General features: G+C 38.5%; 2 protein-coding genes across 14 annotated transcripts; one reads left to right on the top strand and one right to left on the bottom strand.

The window, feature by feature from the left end:
- Positions 1-3,129: 3,129 nt before the first annotated feature.
- On the bottom strand, positions 3,130-6,225 carry LOC139977088 (mevalonate kinase-like). 3 transcript variants are annotated; one of them, XM_071986125.1, is made up of 2 exons: positions 5,953-6,225; positions 3,130-4,407 (listed from the first exon to the last, which is right to left on the bottom strand). In XM_071986125.1, exons 1-2 carry the CDS (start codon positions 5,964-5,966, stop codon positions 3,174-3,176), a joined length of 1,248 nt encoding a protein of 415 aa, XP_071842226.1. In that variant the 5' UTR covers positions 5,967-6,225; the 3' UTR covers positions 3,130-3,173. The 3 variants fall into 3 exon arrangements, with proteins under 3 accessions (XP_071842226.1, XP_071842228.1, XP_071842227.1); XM_071986127.1 differs by having other exon boundaries at positions 3,131-4,407; positions 5,902-6,224; XM_071986126.1 differs by having other exon boundaries at positions 3,135-4,407; positions 5,722-6,223.
- A 6,996-nt stretch (positions 6,226-13,221) lies between these two features.
- On the top strand, positions 13,222-26,082 carry LOC139977086 (signal recognition particle subunit SRP68-like). 11 transcript variants are annotated; one of them, XM_071986124.1, is made up of 6 exons: positions 13,225-13,457; positions 16,229-16,331; positions 16,594-16,762; positions 17,754-17,904; positions 23,640-23,718; positions 24,919-26,082. In XM_071986124.1, exons 3-6 carry the CDS (start codon positions 16,706-16,708, stop codon positions 24,926-24,928), a joined length of 297 nt encoding a protein of 98 aa, XP_071842225.1. In that variant the 5' UTR covers positions 13,225-13,457; positions 16,229-16,331; positions 16,594-16,705; the 3' UTR covers positions 24,929-26,082. The 11 variants fall into 11 exon arrangements, 2 of the variants coding, with proteins under 2 accessions (XP_071842224.1, XP_071842225.1); XR_011796423.1 differs by lacking the exon at positions 24,919-26,082 and adding an exon at positions 18,761-18,974 and having other exon boundaries at positions 13,237-13,457; positions 17,782-17,904; positions 23,640-24,912; XR_011796422.1 differs by lacking the exon at positions 24,919-26,082 and adding an exon at positions 18,761-18,974 and having other exon boundaries at positions 13,238-13,457; positions 16,594-16,788; positions 17,782-17,904; positions 23,640-24,912.
- The last annotated feature ends 537 nt before the right edge of the window (positions 26,083-26,619 follow it).

Below are 26,619 nucleotides of genomic sequence, written 5' to 3'. Positions count from 1 at the left end.
CCACCAACCCCATTATGAGTATCCCTTCTGTCCTGACGATACACAACATACCCCGGGTGAGAAACCTCAGCACTATCAATGTCCTCCCTTAACCAAGACTCGGTGATACCAAACACATCCGGTTTCAGATCCTCGAGAAGCACAGTAAATTCAGCAAAATTTTTACGAATACTTCTAGCATTGGTAAAGACAATCTTCAGCCTATCCCTGAAACTATGTACCTTAGCATGCCTCCTAAAGTTAGAACTATGACTATCACTTATTTTGCTCTCAAAACGCCTATAATCGCCTCCACTAGGAACATAATCCTTATCCAAACTAATTCCTGACTTCATCGCCCCCCAATTTAGTTTAAACATAGCTGTTCAACAGAGTAATTCACCATCCTACCAAACAACGAGGCCCCAGTATTAGCTAAGTGCAAACCATCCCTGGCGAACAGATCCCTTCTACCCTGGAAAGATGACCACATGTCAACAAATGTGAAGCCGAAGTCGGCACACAAACTATACAATAAACCATTCAAAGTTACAATCTTTTCTGACAGAACCTTGCTGTCAAATCTTGGCAACAAACTGCATATGACAACTTTAGCCCGAGTTGATGCTAGTCGACACATCAATTCGTGGTACCTAGACTGAATAATGTTTTGCGACTCCTTCTGCACATTGTTAGTGCCTACCTGGACTACAACCACCTCCTCATCTGACACGATTTTGTTTACCCTGTTACTGACATCCTGGATTTTAGCACCTGGCAAACATACCCTGACCCTTTTTGCTTTATCCGCCCTGCAGAACTCTCGGTCTACATACCGTACTAATGAATCCCCACACAATACCATTCTTCCTTTCGACTTCTCCTGTCCCCACTTACCGCTGTTTACAACCACACTACCATCTCCTATCACATCACAATCACCACGCACTTCGTCCACTACTAGCCACTCACTATTTCCCTCCTGGGAGACTTCATTCCCATCATCAACATCACGCAACTCCTCCACAGGTAACACGTCAAAACCATTACAAGTTGGAACAACCTCGCAACAATCCCTTTCAGCAACTGCACTACTCACAGCCCTACTATTCCCGACTTCCGTCCATACACAACTACAGCTTTTCAATAGCTCCTCTAATTCCTTAAGTTTCACACACTTATCGCAAACAAACACAATAGCTTCACTAGATGCTGATTTAAAATCACATTCCAAGCCAGAAATCTCAAACTCAATCCACATATTACACGCATCACAGCAGACTAAACGATCAGGCACAGCCATAACGAAAATACTAAGTCAAAGAAAAAAAAAAACAGCGTACACAGAAAATCGAACACACGACGGGCAGCTTAGGCTAACAGAGACTGTACACTGAACGATAGGATACAATGACGCTACAGACCTAAAACTACGGACAGAACTGAAACAAGACAAAAACAGCTCACATTGAACACAATAACATGCAGAATGAAAGATACAGACAATAAATAACGAATACACTAAGGCACAGAAAACCCACGAACACAGAAAATCGATACTCACGATTAGCAGCTTAGGCTTAACAGAGACAATATACTGAACGATAGGATACACTGACGTTACAGACCTAAAACAACGGACAGCACTGAAACAAGACAAAAACAGCTCACATTGAACACAAAAACATGCAGAATGAAAGTTACAGACAATAAATAACGAATACACTAAGGCACAGAAAAACCCGCGAACGCGGAAAAACGATACTCACGATTAGCAGCTTAGGCTCAACATAGACTATACACTGTACGATAGGATACACTGACGCTACAGACCTTAAACCACGGACAGCACCGACACAAGACAAAAAACAGCACAGATTGAACAAAAAATATGCAGAATGACAGGAACAGACAAAAATAACTCCAAATAAACAACAAAACGAATCACAAGGTGTTTGATAAAAAAAAACGATCCCAAAAATCCCAAAAATGAACGAAATGCAAGAGCACCGAAAAAGTACGTGTATACGCTTCAACGACCAAAGCTACACCAATTTTGTGAAGTTAATCAATTTTGTGAAGTTATTGGAGATACACATTATTTATTTTCTTATTCCTACATTGATGAGTATTGTGTATACCATTACATGATCCAAGATGTTTCTAACACTCCACCGATCAACTTACAAGCTGAAAATTATAACAGATGTAGAAATTGATAGTCTTTAAAACAAGTCGCAAGGGCCTTTATTTTACAAATTTTACAGTAACATTGTATGTTTTGTATGTTTCTTAGATCCTCTTGCAAGCAGGAACTTGTGAATAAGCCTCTTATCAAGCCTCTTATCAAAGCTGCGAGCTGACCGAAGTCAGTCTCTTATATTCATATTTAACGTCCATGATTATAAATTGTCAACAACTCTGTAACTGGACGACATACATTAATCTTGGAGTGACTCGAACCGGGGACCTTATGATTGGAAGGCACCGGCGTTAACCACTGAGCCAACACTCCTGAATATGGGGAAATTAATATGGGAAAAAGTCAATATTCCTTTTTAAAACTCTACCCTGTCTTTGAGAACATTCACATTAGAAGTCTTCCAAAGACAAGAGACTGTGAATGAAGCCAATATATAGCTATTAGCTGATAATTTGTTTTAAAACAGACACAGATGTAAATACCACAAGTGCAGTCATAAACGGCCATATTCCTGATTCAAAGTCATTAGTATAGCCTACCATGTTAGTGTTCTCCAAGTGTTTTCAAGGATACTCTCTTCAAAGATTCTGACCCACCAAATAGTTCCTAGTTTACTGCAGAATACCTGTTCAATTAGCCAATCAAATGTCTCAGTGTGAAGAAATGCTGGTTTGGCATTAACTTAATTCTTGAAGTATGACATTGAGTACCCATTACTCTGACTTTCTATCCTATTCTGGGGGCAATACTAGTACTGAAAACAAAATGGTCAGTCCAGTCATTAACCGGAGTTATTACCACCTCGAGTGACTGAGAGTCAAGTTACTGTACCATCCTCAGAGATTGACGAGTTTATCAAAACATTATATTTTGGAGAATCAGTGATTGCTATCCATGATTCATCTGATATTACACTTACAAAGAGTCACGTTAAAGATTGGAGCAAAGTACTTATGATTCCAAACCGTTGGGATATTTACTTATAGAATATCTAAATTGTGAAATTACTTGGCAAAGAAAATCCTTGTTTTTTAACATCCTCTACATCTGGGTGATAACACACCCCTACTCCACCTATAGAAGTGATCCATGAATCATAACCAAAGTCTTTAAGCTTAGCCATGACCTTCTTCAGAGTCTCCTCTGAGAAGTCTGGTCGTACGAGGGCAAACACACAACCTCCACCCCCTGCACCCGTCAGTTTTGAGTGAATATCAAATTCGGCGGTCACAGAACAGATATGTTCGATAGTTTGGTGAGATACCCCTAAAATCTTTAAGAATGATTGATTCATGTCGATAAGCTCTTCCATCGTCTGATAAAGTTCGCAACAGTTGCTGGAGTTATCCCGACTTTCCGAAGTGACGTTTTCGATCTTCCTAAGTGAAGCGAGAACGGACTGACATCTCTGTGATATATCCTCTATGGCATTGAAGACTGGTCTGATGACTCCAGGGTATTTCTCAAGTCTGTCTTTCACTCCAGCTACCAGCACCTTGGTACTTCTAGCTACATTAGTATTGACGAGCAAAATTTTCAGACTAGGCATTTCGTCCAACGGTTCAAAAACTTTTGCTCTGTATCGTAGAGCACCTCCGGACACGCTGACAGCATTATCTATACCCGATGGGTTACCATGGATAACTCTCTCGCCTTGATAGGCCCATCTGTTGATGACCTGGTAATGACCTTTGGTCCAATCGGTCCCATCCGATGGTACAGGAATGGTACCCGAGACTAGAAGAAGTCCCGCGGCCAGGGAGGAGGAGAAGGCAGCCGAAGAGCCAAGGCCCGCACCTGTCGGCAGGTTAGATGTAGCGAGAGCTTTTAACCCTGGCAACTCTGACAAGGACTTTGATTTGAAGATACAGATGTAGAGATAGAGAAAGGCTATGACTGCTAAGTTTTTCGTGGTTACATCGTCGCTGAGACCTGCAAACTCTTTCAGACTTTCCAAAGCTACATCGTCCAGAAAAGCATCGCCGTCGTCTCCGTACTTGACAAGCGCGGAGAAAGTTTCATCCGTTGTTTTACTATCCCAAGTCCCCTGGAGATCAAGATCTGGGAAGTTCAAAGTGATTGCATCTGGAGAGGAGATCAGCTGTAAGTACGATCGTAAGTTGAGACTAGAAGCCAGGGCAGTGGTTCCATGTACAACGGCATGCTCACCGTGAAGGATTATTTTTCCTGGAGATGATGTTAGCACAGTCTTTAGATCCATTGTTCTGAAAAATGATGAAAGTTAGATTATTAAAATTAACTTAAATTACAAGCTATTATATAATAACATTTATGTAAGTAATAAATGAGATAAGTTCAATACAGCATCTTATTGAGACAGGTAGGATCACTGTGTGTACAAAAGGAATATATGTAACACTATATCTTTGAACTATTGAGAAAAAAAAACTAGGTGGTCCAGGGCAAGTAATTCAGTAGTCATATTATGTATTTAGATCCTACTGCAAGCAGGAACTCACGAAGAAGCCATCATTGGCTAATCAAAGCTGCAAGCTTACCGAAGTCAGTCTCTTACATTCATATTTAGCGTCCATGTATATGAATTGCAAATTGTCTGTAACTGGACAACATACATTAATCTTGGAGTGACTCAAACTCGGGGACCTTATAATTGAAAGGCACCAGTGTAACTACTGAGCTAACACTCCGCATTAGTACTTGTTGAATGTTCGTTTAGTTTCCCAAAGAGTGAAATTCAAATGTTATAAAACAGAACAATGCAAAATATAGGAATACAGTGCTCCAGTTGGAAATATCTATAGCTCTAGGCAGTATTCTTGCAGTAAGCTGTCATGGAAACTTCACATCTGCCAACATTCGTTGGAGTTCAAATTCCAAGTAGAAAAGTTGGAAACAATTAATTTCATTATCGATTGTAGGTAATTACAGTATGCATTGCATTTAAGTGCAAACCATGAAATATTAATTGAGAATAATAAATGCAATACTCTGGTACAAATAATTCACTGAAAACTGATAGTTGTGCTCTCACAATTTATTTCTCTGAATCTTCACTTTAATAGATTACTAAGGAAAATAGGCCTAGTATTATGTGAACTGTGCGTATGAGCTTTGATGAGGTGAATAAGGCCCCTATTTTCATGCAGACCCCAGAAAGAATTAAAGGAACAGGCATTATGTATCTTGTCTTTCCCTCAAACAGCTATAATCCATGGTACCAACAAATTGTAGCAAATCAGCACACAATAGCATATATGCCTTCGGCTTTAAACTATAGTTTCCTGGACTTTTCATATGAATTATTCACCAAGATTAGTAATTTCAAGTACATTTTCACATTTGACAATTCAAATGATCCATACTACAGGGCACATAGCCTGTTCTAACTTTATAAATTACAGGATTATAATGTTCACATTACAAGCCTAACATAGGCCTAGGCCAAACTAACTGTGGTCAGTGTCTTTCTGTCACTGCCAGAGCTACAGTAAGTGAGCATTGTTACTTCTCAAATTTATGAAGCTTGGCTAGGCCTGATTATACTGCACAAAACAAACCTTTAGTTACGCTGTAATTTTAGACGTTAGTTCCTTGCAGATCTCAGAATTGACATTTCCCACGGCGATTAATGTGTAGGCCTAACCTACAAGAGAAGAATTGGCAAGGTCTAGCCTACACTACTATGTACTAAGTAATGGGACAGTCAAAATAACCGTGGCAGTAGGTTGTGCTGGTACCCTCAATTGTGGGCTGTTTCCTATTCCACCACTCGAAATTCTCGAACATACCGTTCAGACTGCATTTGTTATGCCACAGGCCATCTGCACATAGCCTTGGCCTATCTGAGACATAACTTGCAATGAACAATATGCTTAGGCCTTCGTCTTGTAACGAACAACGAGTGACCGACTTAGCACTTTCAATTTCACACAAACTGTTTTCTCGCTTATTGGGTACTTCGATGAAATGGAACAGTTGTCAGCATGAAACTTTTATAAAAGGTATTCAGAGAGTGTAACGCTTGTAGCGTAATGAAAATGGCACGTCTATGGCAAGCACGTCTATGCCATAGAAGTCACTGTTCTGTGTTCATATCATATATATAATATAAGTTCTTATATTCTGCTCTATGGTTCATATTGATCGTGCATGTATACTTACCAGTTTGATAACAGATAGGACCCTGTATTTAACCTGGGCCTAAGAATTAGCCGATTGCAGGATCGCATTTCCATTCAATATTGGGGTGCTAAGATGTTATGTCGTCCAGGGGAGGAGTCTAATTAAGAGGAGGGGTAGCTCGATCATTTCCTTTAATTCTGGTAAAATATTGGGCGCATAGATGAGAAATGGTGCTATTTTGCAATTTTAATACAAATTTTGAAGGATTTTCTTCTTGAATTTAAGTTGCACCACAGATACGTTAAAGATTTAAGTACTGTACACCCTGAATAGCCTTTTGTAATATTCTGTCTGGACCCCGGAATTACACCACCTGATCCAACGCAACAATAAGGACAAAAACAAAGGAATTACCGATATATATATTGTTTTTATTAATTTTTGAAAAAAAATCTTTTGCCTTTAAACAAAGTCGAATAAACACTTATTAATAATGGCAATTTGGTTTCCTTGAACGACGGGTTTTCTTTTTACGCTTTTTGGTTGCTTGGCCTGTTTAGCTTGATCAGCCATTTTCCTTGCTTCGATCTCATCAGCAAGACGGTAATTACCGTCTTGCTCAGATGGGAGAGGCCTTAAGGCCTCTCCCATCTGAGCTTGTAATCTGGTGTAGTTTACTCCACCAGTAAAGTCCTGAGGGATACAAAGAACGAGAGATTTGATAATATGAAAATCACAGGTCAAGGCATTCCATTCAAAAGTTAGGCTAGGCAGTTGATATAAATTATCTTTATTTCTGGTGTATTTGACATTCAGGAATAACGAAATATACAAAATTACTGCATTAAAAAAAGGGGGGCTGGGGAATATTCGAAAATCACACATAGTGCAGTGGAATGTAACCAATGTTTTTGAAGATAAGACAATGATCAGTTTTAGAGCTTGCAAAAATTAATTACATGTCGAACTTTCCTCTATTATAAACGTTAGCATAACTCACGTGCACTCAGACAGGGTCTCATGAAACTTCAAAGGTTGATCTGTAACCGAAGACAGCCTCGTTATAGTAGCATACACATATATCGGTGAATTCCCAGCCGTCACCCTGTTGGGAAAATAATATATTGAAGTCAAAGTGGCTAGAAATAGTCATTTCCAAGTTTACCCAAAACATTTGCAACCACATCCTACTCACATGTTATCTATATAATAAATCAAAATCCAATATTTAAATTACTGCTACGTAAGAACTTTGGAGAGAGACTGAAGCCTCAAAGTAAGCTGTTGTAATCAACGTAAACGAGGGCAGCAGAGGGATATTGGCACATCCGTGCAATGTCACAAGCAACTGTTCATGAAAAGAAATAACTTGTGTGACGATTGATGAATGACAACCATAATGACTATATCTATGTTACTCTTACCTTCTTTTAGACCAACCTGCGTTCTTTAGTTGGTAAATCACCTTAATTACCGGTGAGGTCAAGGGTCAATCCATGGAAAAAACTGAGCTGCGAGTTGGTATGCATAGTAGACCTATGTCTAGTCTAAAAATGAAATGGAAAGTTTACTTTAGTATGTTGATGTTTTTAACTTACAATTTAATAACCTTTTAATTTTACCGATATGTCGGCCAGCTACATATTAAATCAGCATTAAATTGTGTTTTAATATGGATATACTACGTGTGAAAAAAATCAACAGACAAATTTGTTTTGTTCTTCTTAAAACGAAACAAAACTTTTTTTCTGTAAGCTGACGAAACTCACCACACTGGGAGCTCAGGAGGTTACGCAGTGACTTGATTCAGGTTTTCAAGATTGTGTATGGTTTTGACAATTTATCCTGCACTTACTTTTTCATGTTTGCTAATAGTAGTTGTACCAGAGGTCATTGTCTTAAACTCCAGAAGTTACAAAGTAGGATAAATATTCGGCAATTTTTTTTTTTCTAATAGGGTTGTGAATGAGTGGAACGGTTTGCCCGAGAAAGATGTACTTGTAAGTAGTGTCAATGGGTTTAAGAATGCTTTAGACAAGTACTAAGCATTGTAATAGGGTCTGAGTTTTCATGACTTCGTTTTTTTCTCTCTCTATAGGGTCCTTGATGGGGACTTCATTGTCCCTCCTGATCCTTCTGGCTACTAGACTAAACCATGGAGCTATAAACAGAAGGTCTTCCTTGCAGGCTCGTGTCGCTACCAACATATGCTCATTGATTACTATATTATTTTAAGTCGGAAACTCATCAGTCACGTCAACTCGACGGTTTGGTAGGCCGGTCGGTCGGTCGTCAATAAAGAATTATTTCCTTTCTGGTTGGCGGTTAATCGCTAACATGAAATGAAACTCGTACTTTATGAATATCCCAAATGAAATAGATAATCTCATGTAACATATCCCTGGAGTTGGCATCAATGATTGATTAACGATAGCAGTAGAGCTTTTAAGTTTAATACAGAGAGCAATAATGTCAAGGAAAGGTACTCACGTGGTCAAGGTCATTCTAAGGTCAAAGGTTGAGTGGGAAAATTTAAAGAGGCAGATTGAGGACATTCCTTTCGGTATAATCTAGTCCTTCATTATGTGGAAACGAAAACGAAAAGGTTACAGACAGGAACATTTGTATGTGTTCATATGTGTCTATAGGTTATTTCCAAGTGCTGTAAAAAGCAGGGCGCTAAACATATTGTTTCTAATGTATTGGCTATCTGTTTGTCGGGAGAAAATAGAAGCCAGTGTAACTTCAAATCAAGGGGGGTGCTAGGACAGATATGAAGCGTTCATAATGTGGTTTAAAATATCTAATTAATTTTAGATATGGGGAATACATGTTTCATGAGGCAGGGAACTGGGTCTGGGGAGGGAGTTACATTAACATCACATCCATACATTCATGCGCTCGCAATACTTTTTTAATTTACGAAAGTGTAGGAAGTTTCAAACGAATGTGGGTTAATGGCTTTTGTTGATGAATCGGTAATAATAAACTCACCAAGGTTTCAAGAGGATCTTCTGATTCAGTTGTTGTTATTATCATATGTTTGTTCATGATCGTCTTCAGATAACGAATTTGTTTCTTTTGTCGAGAACGAATATTTCCTATCAGCAAAAAACACGAATAAACAAATAAAAATATGTAGATAACATGTAAATGTATTGCTATAAAAAAAGCCTTCAATGATTAAAGTCAATGATTAAAGAAAAAAGAAGAAGAAAAGGTCAGTATATACAACAGTATATTGTATGTCTGGAATCAAGTAGATATTACCAGCCTGTTAGGTCTTGACTTTTGTCTCAGTGCTTCTCTTAATTTTACGAATGGTGTATAGCGTCATCTCGAAGGTGTATAGCGCCATCTATTTAAGGCTCTGACCCTGACTACGGGTATCATTCCGAGTACATTTAATAATTGTTGTGGATACACTAAAGTATTATCTGCAAACTACATTTGCTGATCTGCAGTTACTAACCAAGTAACCCTGGTTACCATGGGCATTTGAAATTAAGGAAATCGGTAATGAATTAACTTACTTCGTCGGATCTGGCGCCTTAGTCCTCTCAACATCCTAACCATAGTATTCTCAGAGCCGTTTCCTTGAGAAAAAGAACAAAGACAAAACATGACATTGTTCCCATATATAACAACATAGTTCACAGACGTGCAACTAAACTAAGTAGTTGCATTTCTCTTATACATTGCTAAAGATGCAACCAAGGGCTCAATTGTGCAAACAATGGCCCTGCAGGCTTCACGCGTATAGAGTAACCTTTATGAGCATTATTAACCTTTATGAGTATTATTTATACTATGCATAATCTATGGTGAAGATATTCTACTTGGTCTGTAATGTTTAAACCTAATACATTTTAATAATTCGGCATAGGCTATGCTCTAAGACAATCACTCACCGACTTCATCTCTCCATTTTTCTCGGATCCAGATGAGAATTGCCTCAACGAGAGCAATAAGCAAGATAAGAACTATAGATAATAGATCAATAAGTAGTATCATGGTTAAAGCTCTTCGAGATCAAAAACACAACTAGATCGCTTTATGTATCATATGAAGTGATTATTCAGTGCGTGGTAAGTTTACTTGTACACAAAATGAATGATTTTATCTGTGACGTAATATAGGGTGCATTTTATGCGTGAGGTAAAATAACAATCGCGTTACAGTCAATGAGCTATTTACCAGTATATATTATGTAGCGTCGATGGTACTGAACGCATGACTTTTATGCTTCTTGCACACAAACATTTGCAGCAAGTACATTTTCAAGTACGATTTTCGTAATATGATATCTTGCAGCGCGTTTGTATAGACCTATACACTTAATGATGAAGCAAACTTGCGCGTATACGCGCGTATTCGGTTACCTTGGCTGGGCCCCGTTCCACAAAGACTTACGCTTGATCTTAAGTAGTTCAGTAGTTCTTCTATGCTTCCTATCTCGGCGATTAATCGTAAAGTAATTACTTTATTTTGAGACTTAATAAAGTTAACTAATATGTAGAACGGTGCCTGGGTATAGAAATTACAATGGAAATGCTTCATTGTCTAATTACTCCCTAAACAAGCCTTTCAGTCGGTTACCCCCCCCCCCCCCCCCCCCTAGGTTTGTTCGATATCACTGTCGTTTCGAATAACACTGGATACATTTGGTAATCAAAGCGGAATTGGTGCATAACCAAACGCAACACGCTGTGCAGCACGTCATATGTAGCCGAGTTGATAGTCTCAGCTTCTATATAATATGTTGGTTGGTAGAATGTTAAACAAGTTTTCCCTTGGCCAAGACTCGTATTCCGTTTAGTTCCGCAATATTCAGGGCGCTGTACTAATTGTACAAGACTAACTCCCGCTCTTTGTTGCCTCGACTATTCCATGGTATAAGGGCGTACTATAATATGTGTAGTATCGCGTCATATTGTGAACAAAAACACGTTATATATAATATATACAGGCGCGTATCCAGGGGGGGCGTTGGGGGCGCGCGCCCCCCGGGTAAGTAAAAGTAAAAGAGGAGAGAAAAAAAAAGAGAAGAAAAATGAAAAAAAGAGAGGAAAAAAAGAGGAGGAGGAGGAGGAGGAGGAGGAGGAGGAGGAGGAGGAGGAGGAGGAGGAGGAGGAGGAGGAGGAGGAGGAGGAGGAGGAGGAGGAGGAGGAGGAGGAGGAGGAGGAAGGAAGGGAAAAGAAAAAGAAGAAAAAGGAGAAAAGGAGGGAGTAAAAGTAAAACGCCAAGACACCAGGAAGAGAAAGGGGAACAGTGACATCATTACAGCGCTGATCCCTATTATATACACAGGTAAGCCAGTGACGGATCAATGATTTCGTAAGGGGCGTGTGACTCACCCCTATCTCGTATGTTATGTATTGTACGTTTAGTGTCAACCGGTAGCAATTAAAATTGCACTTTGGACCCTCAAGGAATGAAAAACAGATATTGAAGTATATATATATATATTAAAGTGCATTCCAATTAATGGCCGCATGTCCATGGCCAAATTCTGTAGGAATGTTTTTACAATTTTAGAAAGTTACCTTTAAATTACTTCCGAATTCATTGATATGTCAGCCTATTTAACACTTTAACTTGCGCAAATCACTTACGGAATTTTAGCCTAATCTAAGGGGAAATTTGCAATGTGGCAGTTATTTGAACACAATTGGTTTCTTGTGGTATCTTAACTATTTAATTGAACTGCAGAATTTTTTTTACGTGAGGTGGGCCCTTTGCAGAAGAAAATTTGTATTGCATTGGCATTTCTTTACTCTGTGGAATGTTACAAATGTCATGTCACAAGGCACATATATAGTCTGCATCAATATACAATTCATTAGGCCCATATAGGGCCGCATTGGACCACCTATTCTTTCTATCTGGTGGGACCTATGCAGAAGAAAATTTGAATTGCAATGGCAGTTCTTTACTCTGTGGAAAGTACCTTTGGATTTGATATTGGTTTTGTGTGGTACCAACTATGATTGATCATATCCCATTTGGGGGCCCTTTTTTTAGTGTGTCTGTTGGCCCCTTTGTAGCAATAAATTTGTCTGGCATGATGATTTCAACTGTAAGATCAACCCCAACATTCCAAACCGGTTTTATGGTGGTACCTTGCATATTTAATCTGGGTCAATGCTACGACAATGGGCATTTGGGCCATATTTGGGGCGTCTGGCGGGCCCTTTGCAGCAGAAAATTTGTCTGGCATGGGCCATTCAGTACTTTGTGGCATTCATGCGTTAAGTTGACATTGGTTTCAAGTGGTACCTCGTTCGTTTGATCAAATGCATTTTTAGGGGCCCTTTTGTGGCGTCTGGCGGGCCCTTTGTAGCAGAAAATTTGTCTGGCATGATGATTTCCATAGTCTGTAAGATCAACCCGAACATTCCAAACCTGTTTTGAGTGGTACCTTGCATATTAAATCTGGGTCAATGCTACGATAATGGGCATTTGGGTCGTATTTGGGGGCGTCTGGCGGGCTCTTTGCAGCAGAAAATTTGTTTGGCATGGGCCATTCAGTACTTTGTGGCATTCATGCATTAAGTTGACATTGGTTTCAAGTGGTACCACGTTCGTTTGATCAGATGCATTTTTAGGGGCCCTTTGGGGCGTCTGGTAGGCCCTTTGCAGCAGAAAATTTGTCTGGCATGGGCCATTCAGTACTATGTGGCATTCATGCATTAAGTTGACATTGGTTTCAAGTGGTACCTCGTTCGTTTGATCAGATGCATTTTTGGGCCCCCTTTAACCGGCCCCAGGGGCCACATGCAGCAGAGGGACCACGGCAGACATCCACTTTTGGATATACTGGGTTTTTCCACAAATGTTCCAATACTCAGATATTGGTACCTGGTTCGTTTGATCAAAGTGGCTAAGGGGCTACCGGGCTTATATGTTATTCGTTAGTTTATCTTCGGTCAGACGCTGGCAGCCTGGCACACGGTCGTGGTCAAAGGTTAAGCTAAGGAGCGCGAATTATGATCTGTATATTAAAGCTCACGAAAGGTTGTACGAGCAGTGCAGTTCGCCTCCTCGCAGCCGTTGGCTAACAATTCATACGTAATTGTAATTTGTAGCCTATTCTGTATGAGGAGTAACTGCCAAAGAATGGCAGATACATTCACCAGCTCGAAGGTTGTTCATTTGTTTTGTTGAGCAAGTTAGTACTTCACATTGTTTGAGTAAGCGAGCGTGAGAAATTAGGCTAGCCTATCATATAGTAGTAAAGCTTAGGCCTAACGATAGGCTAGCTCACGTAGTCACTGGCGTGTATAGTAAGTTGGAATGCTAACCAAGGCCTAATATGATATTCAGTTAGACAATTTACGTAAGTAAAGTAAATCACTTTATATCTTCCGACAAAATACTAGACCTAACTGGTTGGGCCTAATTACTTTCTGGCTGTGGCTAGTACAGTTAGGCAAGGCCTAACTTAATTAATTGATTGTCTTTAAATTCCTAGGTACCAGAGTAGCCTATTTCGAAGAAGCAATAAACCTTGCGCAAGATCGTGATACGTGGCGGAGGTTAATCACTGAGCATGTCGGATAGACGAGACTCAACTTACTACTACTACTAGAGTAGCCTACCATTATTATTTTTAGGGGTTGAAACCAACGTTTTTCAGGGGAGGAAAGAAAGACGGCTTGGCTGTGGAAAGAATTAATTTAGGTATAGTGAAGCAACTGTACGTAGTAAATGTATCTTGTGATTTAGGAGAGTTTGGTGAAAGAAAGGAACATATTTCAAAGAGACACTTGTACACTTGTAGTAATTGAAGAAACTGGTAAATGGGAAAACAACAATTTTAGGGGAGGAACCAAAGAAGGCATAACTATAGGCTAAAGTTTCTATGCTATTTCATTCCTGCAATGAATGCCATACAAGCTAACAACCCATTACAACTATGAATTCCACGCATGTAAATTACCCCATGTTAGCATACAATCCTATGCAAACAAACCGGCCTATTCAAAAACACTTTTTATCTTCCAATCACTGAACAGTTACCCAAGTAAGGTACCTGCATGGTCACATTTTCTATTTTCCTTCATACTATCACAACTTTCTATAGCTTAGTCTACAAAGCCTACAGAACAACATTTTCCTCCCTTGAAAATAGTATTTTAGATTCCTTAACCATGTTATTTTTCACCCTTAACGTTACCTTTCTCCCTTAAATATTTTCCCTCAGTTATTCCACTTTGCCTAGCCAATATGCCTCCCATGAAAAACCTTTAGTTAACTCCCCTGAAAATGTAAGTTTCTCATGAAAAAGTACTATGATGTAGGGGAGGTAAGTTACTCAACTTTTAAGTGGGAGGAAAATAACGTTGTTAGGGGAGGGAACAAATGGCCCCAGGCTAGGCCTACCACCAAATAAAAATGGGAAAACCTAGGCTAGCCTACCAAAGCGGAGGCTAGATAGAGATGAGGACGAACTAGCCTATCCTAGGCTTCTCATACAAGCAACAGTACTTTGTAAAATGAAATTCTTAATCAATAAGGCCTAGCTCTGTGGTCTAAGTATGTTGGTGGTGGTTCAAGTATGGAAAAAACTCTCCATGCAAGCTGATGTTACCTAGCATAGGCAACTAAATTGATATACATGTATTAATTTGATCAACTAGCATAATTTTGACCTGAAGCTTAGCTTAACAGTATTGGTCCAACTCTCGGCATATCTTTATCAGATCATAAACTTCTTTTGATGCCTAAGGCATGATTTTATGGTTGGCAGAACTGTTTCACTGAAACTTTGATTATTATGAAACCGAATTCAAACTTTGCTAAGTCGACCTCTCATTGTTGAGTAATTGTCTTTAATTTGGTTTTTAATTTGAAAACATTGATTGAAAGTTGTGAGGAACACAACTCATGGTAAACACATATTAAGAGTATTGAGAGATAAGTACAATATATAGTATCTCTGTCCTTGTTGATATAGAATATTATTACACATAGGTGCTAGAAGTCATGGAAGCACATGAGGGTTTTAATATACCAATATGTTGTTGGTACTTGTGTAAGGCTGAAGAGCCAATTTTCATCATTGCTAAGTGTACATGTTGTAGCTTAAGTGTCGGTCCTTATTTCACTTGTCAAGTTTCTTGTTTCAAGAATGATGTTTATTTCAGAAATTTTTCAATTTTCCAGTTCTTCATGAATGTGCTTGCTAAGTTTGTTTAAACTAGTGTGTCCATGCTCTCAAAAATTGTTTGGCTGATGAAACGTTCTCAAAATTGTGTTCAATTCATTCCTTACTTTTGGCTTGACCATTATAGTGAACAATGTACAGCAAAGTAAGTTTTGGCATTTTGTGAAGTACTCCATATGTAGGTTTGATAGCAATGTCTAGTAAGGTTCATTAATGAGTCATATTGCAAGTATTAAAAATAAACAGGCTGTAACAAATAAATAGATCCAGTCACGGGGGTTATTATTTGTTAATACGTTGAAGAGTTTATTTCTTTCAAACTTCAACGGAGTCTTACAAGAGAAATCGAAAACGTCTTGGCTTGTAAACTTAAATCACACGATAGATATAAAAACACGTCTTGACTTTATAACAACTCTGTAATAACTGCCTCCCAATCCATTCCAAACCCTCTTTAAAGAAAACACGCACCATTCAAACAAATCACGCACTCCAAGCCATACGCACAACCGAGGCACACACAAACAATCCCAACACACTCACTCACGCACAAATGACGCGCACACCAACTCAATCACATATTGTAACACAGGCACTTAGTAACAAAAAGAGGTACAGTACAGTTTATTCATGTTTGTAAACATTCATTGGAAAGGTATCTGCATACTCAAAATGGAAGATGATCTTATGTAAAACTACTAAAAAAAACTACTAAAATTTATTTCACAACATAGGTATATATATACATATTGCTTTTATATTTGTCTTTACAGCATTGCATTGGCCACACTGATTCACAAGAAGACTCCTTGAACTGTGACTGTAACATCCTGCTGGAGGTCTGAGACATTGAAGATTCTGTAATGCTCCATTTGGGTATGCAGTTTACTATAGTACTGTAACACAGAAATATTTAAGCTCTGGTATTCGTTTCGTTTATTTCTGCCATTAAACTGCAATGATATACATTTGTTTATAGTTATATCAATGAGGCAGCAGTCAGGGTTGTTTACTGTAGGTAGTCAGGGGGAGGGAGGGGAGGAAGGGAGGGAGTGTATAAAATGAGTCTAGTTGCAATGTCTACAGTATCTGCTTTCCAATATATGAAATCTTCTTATCTTTTACAATACTGTCTCAGGTGAAAGAAGCAGATGAAGAAAATGTCAGGAAAATTGTGAGTCTTGGATGTCTGTAATGAAGCTGGCTCAGGTTAAGAACAAGTGGTTGAAAGATCATTAACTCCACCAAATATGAGAAGATCCTTCAAGCCTGTCCTCTACAGAGAGATCTGGAAGTGTTATCTGGAGGTGATTTAACAGAAATTGGAGAAAAAGTAAGATTCAAGGGAAAAGTCAGTGTGAGCCAGTATCATGAACATCAGTCTTGTCCTCTCAACAGTTGATTGTTGTCAAGATCAGTGCTAAATGTAGGAGACACGGTGCCTTAGCCTGCTGGAACCAGTCGGTATTTGGTGTGGTCTGTTTTTGTGCTAAATGTACGAAACATGGTGCCTTAGCCTGTTGGAACCAGTCGGTATTTGGTGTGTTCTTGTTTCTGTGCTAACAGGCTGAACAAGTTCCATGATATAGTTTGAACAGAGTTACACATTCCACTCATTCCAAGCAACCATGACAACATCAAAATGAACCTAATTGGTGTCTTAGTTTAGTGGCATGAGATGCTAATTAATGCAGTCTGTTTTTGTGCTAAATTATTGAGACATGGTACCTTAGTTTATTGGTATTAGTTTTTAATTAGTGTTGTCTGTTTTGTGCCAAATGTAGGAGACATTGTGTCTTAGCCTGTTTGAACCATTCGGTATGTGGTGTTGCCTGTTTTTGTGCTAAATGTGTAAGACCTCAGCCTTAGCCTATTGGAACCAGTCGGTAATTGGTGTGGTGTGTTTGTATTAAATTGATAAATTCTGCCTTAGTTATTGATATGAGTTGCTAATTAGTGTAGTCTGTTTTGTGCTAAATTAATGAAACCCGTTGCCTTAGTTTGTTGGAATGAATTTGTAATAAGTATTTTGGATGTCTTAAGTTAATAAGACATTGTACCTAGTTTGATGGAACGAGTTGGTATTTAGTGAGGTCTTTTTTGAGAGTTGTTCAAACCAGTGTCCAATAACTTTGATCTGACCATATAATTCCATTTCTTTCACAAATTGCCCCTCTAGAAGAGTACACATCTTTTGTCTCATGGCTGACAGTTTGGTTGTTAACAGGGTTTAACTTTTTAACTTTTGCTGTTACTTTGAAGAAAAGTGACTAATTTGTATTCCTCTTCTTTCATCAGAGATCTGTGGCCTATGTTGCTCAACAAGCTTGGATCCAAAATGATACCGTGAGAGGAAACGTTCTGTTTGGTAAAGATCTCAACTCCACCAAATACGAGAAAATCCTTCAAGCCTGTCCTCAACAGAGAGATCTGGAAGTGTTATCTGGAGGTGATTTAACATAAATTGGAGAAAAATGAAGTTTCAAGGGAAACATCATTGTGAGCCAGAATCATTAACATCAGTCTTGTCCTCTCAACAGCTGATTGTTGTCAAGATCAGTGCTAAATGTAGGAGACACGGTGCCTAAGCCTGTTGGAACCAGTCGGTATTTGGTGTTGTCTGTTTTTGTGCTAAACCTACGAGACACTGTGCCTTAGCCTGTTGGAACCAGTCGGTATTCGTTGTGGTCTGTTTCGTGATAAATTAAAGAGACATTGTGCCTTAGTTTGGTGAAATGAGTAGCTAATTAGTGTGGTCTGTTTGTGCTTAATTGAAGAGGAGTGCTGTGATAATTTGTTGGTAGTTAGTGTGGTGTGTTTGTATTAAATTGATAAGTTCTGCCTATGAGTTGCTAACTAGTGTGGTATGTTTTGAGCTAAATTAATGAGACCTGGTGCCTGAGTTTGTTGGAATCATTTTGTAATTAGTAATTTGGTTGTCTTAAATTTATGATTGTTGCCTTAGATTGTTGGAAAGAGTTGCCAATTAGTGTGGTCTGGGTTGTGGTAAATTAAAAAGATAGTTGATTGTTGTCAAGATCAGAAAACTCAAAGATGAGCTGATTTGATGGAAAAACACTGGGCTAGAAAGCTGCAATATATAGTCAAGGTTAGTCATAAGAAGGAAAGGTTCCTTAAAATGTAATATATATATTTACTTATGTTTCCACCAGTAAAGTTTCAATCACAGCCTAAATTTTGTTGGAATTAGTTGCTAATTAGTGTTTAATCTTTTGTGCTAAATGTACGAGACTTACTCTGAAGATAACTGGCTAATTTCTTTTGCACTACTCTCCTTTCATTAGGGATCTGAGGATTATGTTGGTGAACAGTTAGCTTTCTGACATAGCGCCACCCCATCATCCTTCACTCTATTACTTACCCGCCATTTACAAAACGTACTCGTCCTTGGATACCAACAAAACGCTACCGAGTACACTTTCATTCATAGTGTGTCCCTTCAAAAGGAGTTCCTATACTTTCCGTCCGCTGTCTTAGGCTGGAGACTAATTCTTTCTGGTAAGTGAAGTCTATGATCAATTTCATTGTATAGAAGCCATTTAAAACCCGTAGGGAGGGGCTGTTTTGCCAATATGACAACCCCTTACCCACCTATAACCGCCCCCCAGTTGAAAACCTAAACCTCTCTGATTTTGACATAGACATTAATGACTGGATCCCTGTACAAAAATAGCAGAAAAAGACAACGTCCAAACTCCGTTGAAATAAACCCATCTCCTAACTCCAAACCAACCACCAAAAAGTCCGCTCAAACAATCATTGTATCAGGAATCTTACCAGAACTATCAAAAAACCCAATAACACTTGCTAAACTAATCAATGAAGAAAACCCAAATGCCATGATCTCAAATATAAACTGTCTTCGTAGTAACGACATCCTAATCACCCCCATGACCCTAAATCTGCAAATATCCTCCTGAAACCATGGACTCAAAAGACTAAACTAGGCAACCCCAAACCAAGAATCCCCCAAAAAGTAAGACAAAGAAACTTCTCTGTAATAGCCTGTGGGATAAACCCTGAAATTCAAATCAAAGATATTGAACAAGAACTCAAAGACCAAGAATACACCCCAATACAAACTAAAAGACTCATTAGTCATGCCACAAACAATACAACTTGGAAAGTAAAAATAACGTTTGAAGAACAAGAGCCTCAACAATCCCTAATCAAACAAGTTTTCTACTTAGGATACTATAAACACAAAACAGAAGAATACCACGAACCCCCCAAATCACTCAATGTTTCAAATGTCAAGTTTTTGGACACACCCACCATACTTGCAAAAATCAAACCAGATGTCTCAGATGTGGTGAAAACCACAGAGTTAAAGACTGTCCCAAACCAAAAGAAAACACAATATGTGCCAATTGCTCAGGGACTAATGTCACCCTTTACAAAGGATGCCCAAAATTTAAAGAAGCTAAAACTGAAAATAATAACAAACAACAAGAACAAGGAAGCTACGCAAATGTAACCAATTTTACCCCTAAAATTGAAATAACAAATAAAATCGTCACTGAAAAAAAACTTAATATCGCAACCTTTGTAATTGAATTAGTACAATACACCTTCCAAAAAGCCGACATTAATATTAAATCCTACGAACTTGCCAGTAACGCCACCGTGTTAACACAAAAACACCTAAACTTAAATATCCCAGAAACTGTAATTATGGAACGTCTCCACCAACCTTCAATATTTAGCCCTCCTCAGTCACTTACATGACAAGCACACTCCCTTCTTTGGTCAAGTTCCTCCACCTAAACATCAACATATCCTTCCAAAATTAAGCCTCCTACTTAGTATATTCACCAACCACTTCCCGGATATCATTTCGTTAAGCGAAACTAAACTAAATGTGAGTTCCCAACTTAGCATCCCTGGTTACCAACTTTCAGACACGATATCTCTCGCTCTATGAAGGAGTACTTATTGCTGAAAAAAACAACCTCAAAGCCACCCTCCTCCCAAACCCAACCCAAACAAGCAATCAATCAATTGAAATTGTGCTCGAAGAGACAATAAACCTCTCCACATTATTAGCTATTAGAGTCCCCAAATGAGCCCATATCCACAATAAAAAAGTTCTAATAAAAATACAATACTACTAGGAGATCTAACTGCCCACCACATCATTTTTGGTAGCACCAAAATATCTGAAAAAGGCATATCCCTCTTAGAAAAATGTGATAAACACAACTTAACAATAATTAACCAAAATACCAAAACTAGGATAAACCCAATTAACAATAATGCTGAACTACTTGACTACGCCATAACCTAAAACCACCTTGCAACTAAAAATCATTCGATTCAAATCCAAGAAGATGACCTAATCAGTGACCAATTTCCACTCCTTTTTGAGCTAGACATAAACCTCAGTCGCATCCAAAATAATGAATTAACATATAATTACAATAAAACAGACTGGACATCATTTAAAAGGGAACTCGTAACAAATTACACTATCCCCAATTACCACAACAACAAGCTAAATTACATCGGCATATATTGTGACAGCATTGCCCAACATATCTTCAATACCTTCAAAAAACACTGCCCCTTGAAAACAAAACAGAAATCGAAAACTAAATAGGAATATTCTTACACTAATTAACTCAGACGTCACCTACATAGAACCTATATGATCTCCCCAGGTCCAACTCTAAAAACCCAAATTAACCGACTTAAAAAACAAATAAATAGACAAATATCGGCGGTCGACCAAAACCGAGTCCAAAACAAATGCGATTCAATCATTAATGACAAAAACCCAAAACACTTTTGGAAAAATTTAAAAAATATCATAAACCCATTACAACCCCAAACACAGGTAATACAGACCAATGCATTAGAGATAAAGTAGGTAACCTGATCACAAAAACTCAAAAACAAATAAAGCTTATTGAATAGTACTTGAAAACTATATTCAATATCTTAGATGGCCCTCCATACGATAACAGATTCCACCACGAAATAGACGGTACAATTATCTGTAATGCAACCAGCATTATCCCTGACTTCTAAGGATGTCTCAACAAAAACATCCCTCTACTCAAAGAAATAGATATAAACGATTGGTATAGTGCCACTAAATATGCAAAAATGCCTCCTTCCCTGGTGTTGACAACATAAATGACCTAATGCTAAAAGATTCCCCTCCGTCGGCCTCCGATATTCATAAACTCTCATATTTTCTCATGATTTAACCAACTCCTCAGACTGTGGAAATCCGCCAAAATGATTTTAAAACCAAAACTAAGTAAAGACCGCACCAAAATTCAAAACTATCGACCAATTAGTCTCCTACCAGCCTTAGGTAAGATTTTCGAAAGAATTATAGATAGCCGCACCAGAACCCACCTAGAATAAAATAATCACTTTGCCCGTATCAATCAATTCCGCGCACACAAATCTACAATAAACCAAACTTTCCGCCTTTCCGAAGAAATTTGCATCGGCTTCATAAAAAACATGATACCACTGCCCACGATACCTTGATACCGAAAAGGCTTTCGACAAAACTTGGCACAATGGCATAAGAATTAAACTACTTAACTTTAATCTCCCCTCCAATTACACCAGACTTCTTTCCTCTTTCCTTGAGTGATAGCAATGCAAAAATATGCTACAAAAACCAACAATCAAAACCTATTCCACTTCGTGCAGGAACTCCACAGGGCGCTGTTCTCAGCCCATCCCCTACACCCTATTTGTTAATGATTTGAACATCCCCCCTCTATCTAAATGCAACTATAGTCAGTACACTGAAGACATAGCCATTTGGAGCACCAGTAATAATATCTATATGACGGAACTAAATGTTAAAAAAGCAATTACACATCTCGAAAATTGGTGCTCGATGTGGAGAACAAAAATAAATCCCTCAAAATCTAACTTGGCCAATTTCTCCATAATAAACTCAAAATACCATAACCATATTTCCAAAATTAATCTTTCAACACCTCAATCACTGCTACTCCTAATACAACCTTCCTTGGTACCACTTTCGATAGCAAATTATCGTATAATCTACATTGTAACAGAACTGCAGGACGCTGCTGGTCCCAACTTAAATCCATTTAAATCCTCTCACACAAATATAACTTCCCTCCGAAAACCATTATCCAAATCTATAAATCCAAAGTAAAACCGATTCTCAGTTATGGGAGCATATCCCCGCTTACCATCTCTAATCCCAATAAACAAATTTTAAACAGAATCCACACCACAGCTTATCGACTCGCACTCAAAATCCCTACCTATATTGCTACTTGTACGTTCTCCGTGCAGGAAACACAAAATCTACTTTCACCCGACTTGAAGAATTCAACACCAAGTTATACAAAAACACCTCGAGAACGACCCTTTGATTGAACTCCCCTTGAAATACAGAGGCACAACAACTCACTACCCAAAAACTAAACCCTTTCTGTTTTCACAATTGTTACTACTTAAAGTCTCATTCCATTAAAAAAATCCTTTCCTAAATGGGTCTAGGCCCCGACTCCAAGTATACTTATATATACAGAACAAAACAAACAACTCCAACAATGACCGATTGATTAAAACATAAAGTAGCAACCACTCCCTTACCAAACAATAGAAACCGCAACCACTCCCTACCCAAACAATAGAAACCACTCAATCCTCAGTACTTAAAAAATTCCTCTCCCTTAGAAATCCCTCCCTAATTGGCTCTTCGACTCCGACCTCGGGTATGATTATGGCTATCCTGTCCAATGTAAATATATAAGACTTCATTTACCAGCAATTCCCTGACTGAACATAGACAACTTTTCCAAGAGTAAACAAAAAAAATGTCTATTCTATAAAAACAAACTTATTATCCCCTGTAGGATCTCTCGCCAGGTCGACCAGGGGTTAAACTCCTTTTGATTCGATATCAACAACAACAAAAACAAAACTTTTACTCAAATTAATAAAAAATGTTACTAATTTTATTTATTTCATTTCATATATTGATTTTTGTTCTATCTTAACATAAGTATGACATATGACATAGAAGGAGATAAGAAACAAAACTTGTGAAAAGAAGTGTACTAAAAAAAACCTATAGGGCTTGTCGGGTAGTGACACTCCCTAAAAACTTAATGTGGAAGACATCATGATTAGATTTTGGTTTCATTTAATCAATAGGTGGAGGTAGAGGAATTGGACACTCTTGCACAAGATATCAACGGCTTGAAGTACTCTGCTCAGGTGGCCTCCATTCTAGTTATGTACTTAATAATAATATAATAATAATCATAATAATAATAATAATATTCAATTTACTGTGTTTGGAAAGAAACTTTTTGCTGCTTTGGATGAAGATTAAGGATTCTTGTTTTTCAAAAGGCAAAATGCAAGATGGACTATATATGAAAGGATGAATACCAAAAAATTAAGAAAAGAAATTGGGTGGGGGGAGGGGGAATCAGGCAGAGACCATCATGTTACTACCCTGTTAATTTTGTGTAGGACCCTGGTTAATTTAAAAGGAAGAAATCCCTTTAGTACCCTTGAGTTTCTGAAAGGGTTCTTCTTTGGGATAACGGTAGAGAGACATATCGATGTTCTCTTTTAGGTCTGATCGTCAGGAAAATGCAGAATAAACTGCCGTGTCCATTTGGAACCTGGGAATTGAACCCTGCTACTGGAACAAATGTTTTCAATCAGAGCATAGACAATGATTCAGAGAAACATGGCATTTATATTAATAATGTGTTGTTTTCTTTCCCAAATTTTTCTCTTTGGTTAAACAATGAATGAAAAGATTAATTCAGTTGGAAGCAGCACCGCCCCTTTTCACCCCTTTTTTTTGGGGGGGGGGGGTGGAGAGACCTATTAGCCCTTAGGGTGTGAAAATATTACAATAGGAGTATTGTAGTGGACAGGACAGACAACAGTTATTTTTGCTCGTAGCTGAATGTATGATGTCCAGGGATCACAAGGAAGTATCAAAAGCCCTATCAAAAATGCCGTTTTTTTGTACTATCGAAATTTGTCAGAATAAAGAAATTGAAAGCCAAAATAAAAAGAGTATATCTGGCCTTGTAGACTGCGATTGAACCAGTCTCTGTCTTCTCCAAATAATAGAAAGTGGGTATCCATTTCTGTTTGTGACAGCAACAACAAAAAATGACTGCAAATTATCAAGTTTTGTAAACTTTCTCTATTCAGGGATTCAAATCTCAAATTCCACTCCAATATACCCCCCTACTTATGAACTGTCAGGTAGCTCAAGCTGACAAACTTACTACAAAGATGAGAATAGGCCTTATGTGGTTCCTAATTGAATCACATTTCTCACAATTAATTGAATTGACTTCCCCCACCTTCCGACTACTCTCACCCATAGAAAATACCCTCCACCCAAGAATACTTTAAAAAAAAGGCCATGGCTTACCAAGAACCTCTTTGCATTAATTTTCAGATTCCAGTGAACCTTCCATCAGCAAAGGAATGGCGCAACTAGGTCTGAAGGACAATCAACCGCTGGTGGAAAGGCTGGACTGGTACAACGCCAACCAGCCGGACCTTGCCGCCAAGCCCAACTTCACGGCATTCCCACCGCACTTAAAGCTGTCACTGTGCAAACCGCTCTTCTTTGACATAGTGCTGAACCATATAGAGTTTCCCTCCTTGGACGAGAAACTGAAACAGAATAAATCGGCCGTGCAGGGGGGTTTGGGTGGGTTCCTGCATGGATGGTGGAGTGGGGGTGAAAAGTAACTCTAGATTTGCCAAGATGTCGGAAAAAGGATCGAAAGATCGCGTCTCTCTGGGATCAAGTGGCATCCCCAGTGGGAATGTCAGCAGGCGAATAGGAGTGATATCTTTTACCAACCATGTTATTTTTCCTTTTCTTACTCTCTTCTTTGGTCTTCATTGTTACAGTATGTATGTGTTGGCATTATACAGTTACATGATTATATCTGCATGTATTGCATGTCGTGGTTCGGGGTACATTCAGGTGAGGCACCCACAGATTGATATATCACATTTCATAAACATCCATCATAAGACCACAGGAATGACACACGTCAGGTCAAATGGGTTAGTCCAGGTTATTTGGAACTTCAAATTGGTGTAACTCCTTTACCCTTAATCTGCGTCCGTGAGGTCTTTTGTAAACATAAGCCGGTAGTATTTGGGAGGGCTCTCACTCTTCTCCTGCGTGTGCTGTTATCATCTTTTATTTAAGTTTTATTTGATTTTATTTGTTTTTTTAGTAGAGAAAACTACACCTTGTTGCAATGCAAACACAAAGATGGGGGAAGGCCAAAAAGAAATAACACTCACTTTTTTAACGTGGCTTGGCCAAAAAAAAATTGTAGAATATTCAAAATGGGAATGGGAATTCTATATATTTTGGATTTGGTGTTTGTGTGTTAATCTTGTTTAGAGAAAAAGAAGTAAAAAACAGCATCTTTATTTGATGGGGCTTTAAAGTTTAAAAATGGGTTTCGGTTGTTGATTTCTTGGTCTACAAACATTGTGGTGCTTGACCGACTGACACTTTATTGGGATGTTAAGGTGACTGAATTTGATATTGGCAGGAGTTATGGATGGTAGTTGGAAGGACCAGGGGTGGGGGGGGGGGGAGGGTGGTGAGGCGAAGGATCGAGGAGAAATGAAAGTGAAGAGGGAGAATCTTTGAATTGAATTTTCAGTTTGCAGTAGCACAGGTTTACTGATAAGGCTTTATTTAGAGAAATTTTCAATAATGCACTCTTCGTGTATATAATTTTGGGTGTGGTAGTCGGAGCGGGGAGGGGGGGGGGTGATTGAGACGGCAATGAAAGGGAGCAACCTTTCCACATTTATGTTGTTTGTGCTATGCTAGTATCCTTTCCTTTTTCAAACTGGAGGGCAAAAATGTCAAAGTTAAGAGTTATCTAAAACTAATTCAAAATCAGATTTAGTTAATTAATGAAAGTTAAAGAAAATGATATTGATGGTAGCAGGGGTGCCATGGTATTATTGTAAACTGAATCATCGATCATCCATGGAAGGCCACCTCCTTTTTATTGGGAACCTATTGTCAAGCAAACCTATGGATTCAAGCCCTGTCTGGCTGAAGTAAGATGGGGTTATTATTTTTATCTAGGAGAAATCCATTCTTTTTCCCCTC

Source organism: Apostichopus japonicus, chromosome 12 (genome assembly GCF_037975245.1).
Source record: "Apostichopus japonicus isolate 1M-3 chromosome 12, ASM3797524v1, whole genome shotgun sequence".
Taxonomy (NCBI): domain Eukaryota; kingdom Metazoa; phylum Echinodermata; class Holothuroidea; order Aspidochirotida; family Stichopodidae; genus Apostichopus; species Apostichopus japonicus.
This window is presented reverse-complemented; position numbering and strand designations above follow the sequence as displayed.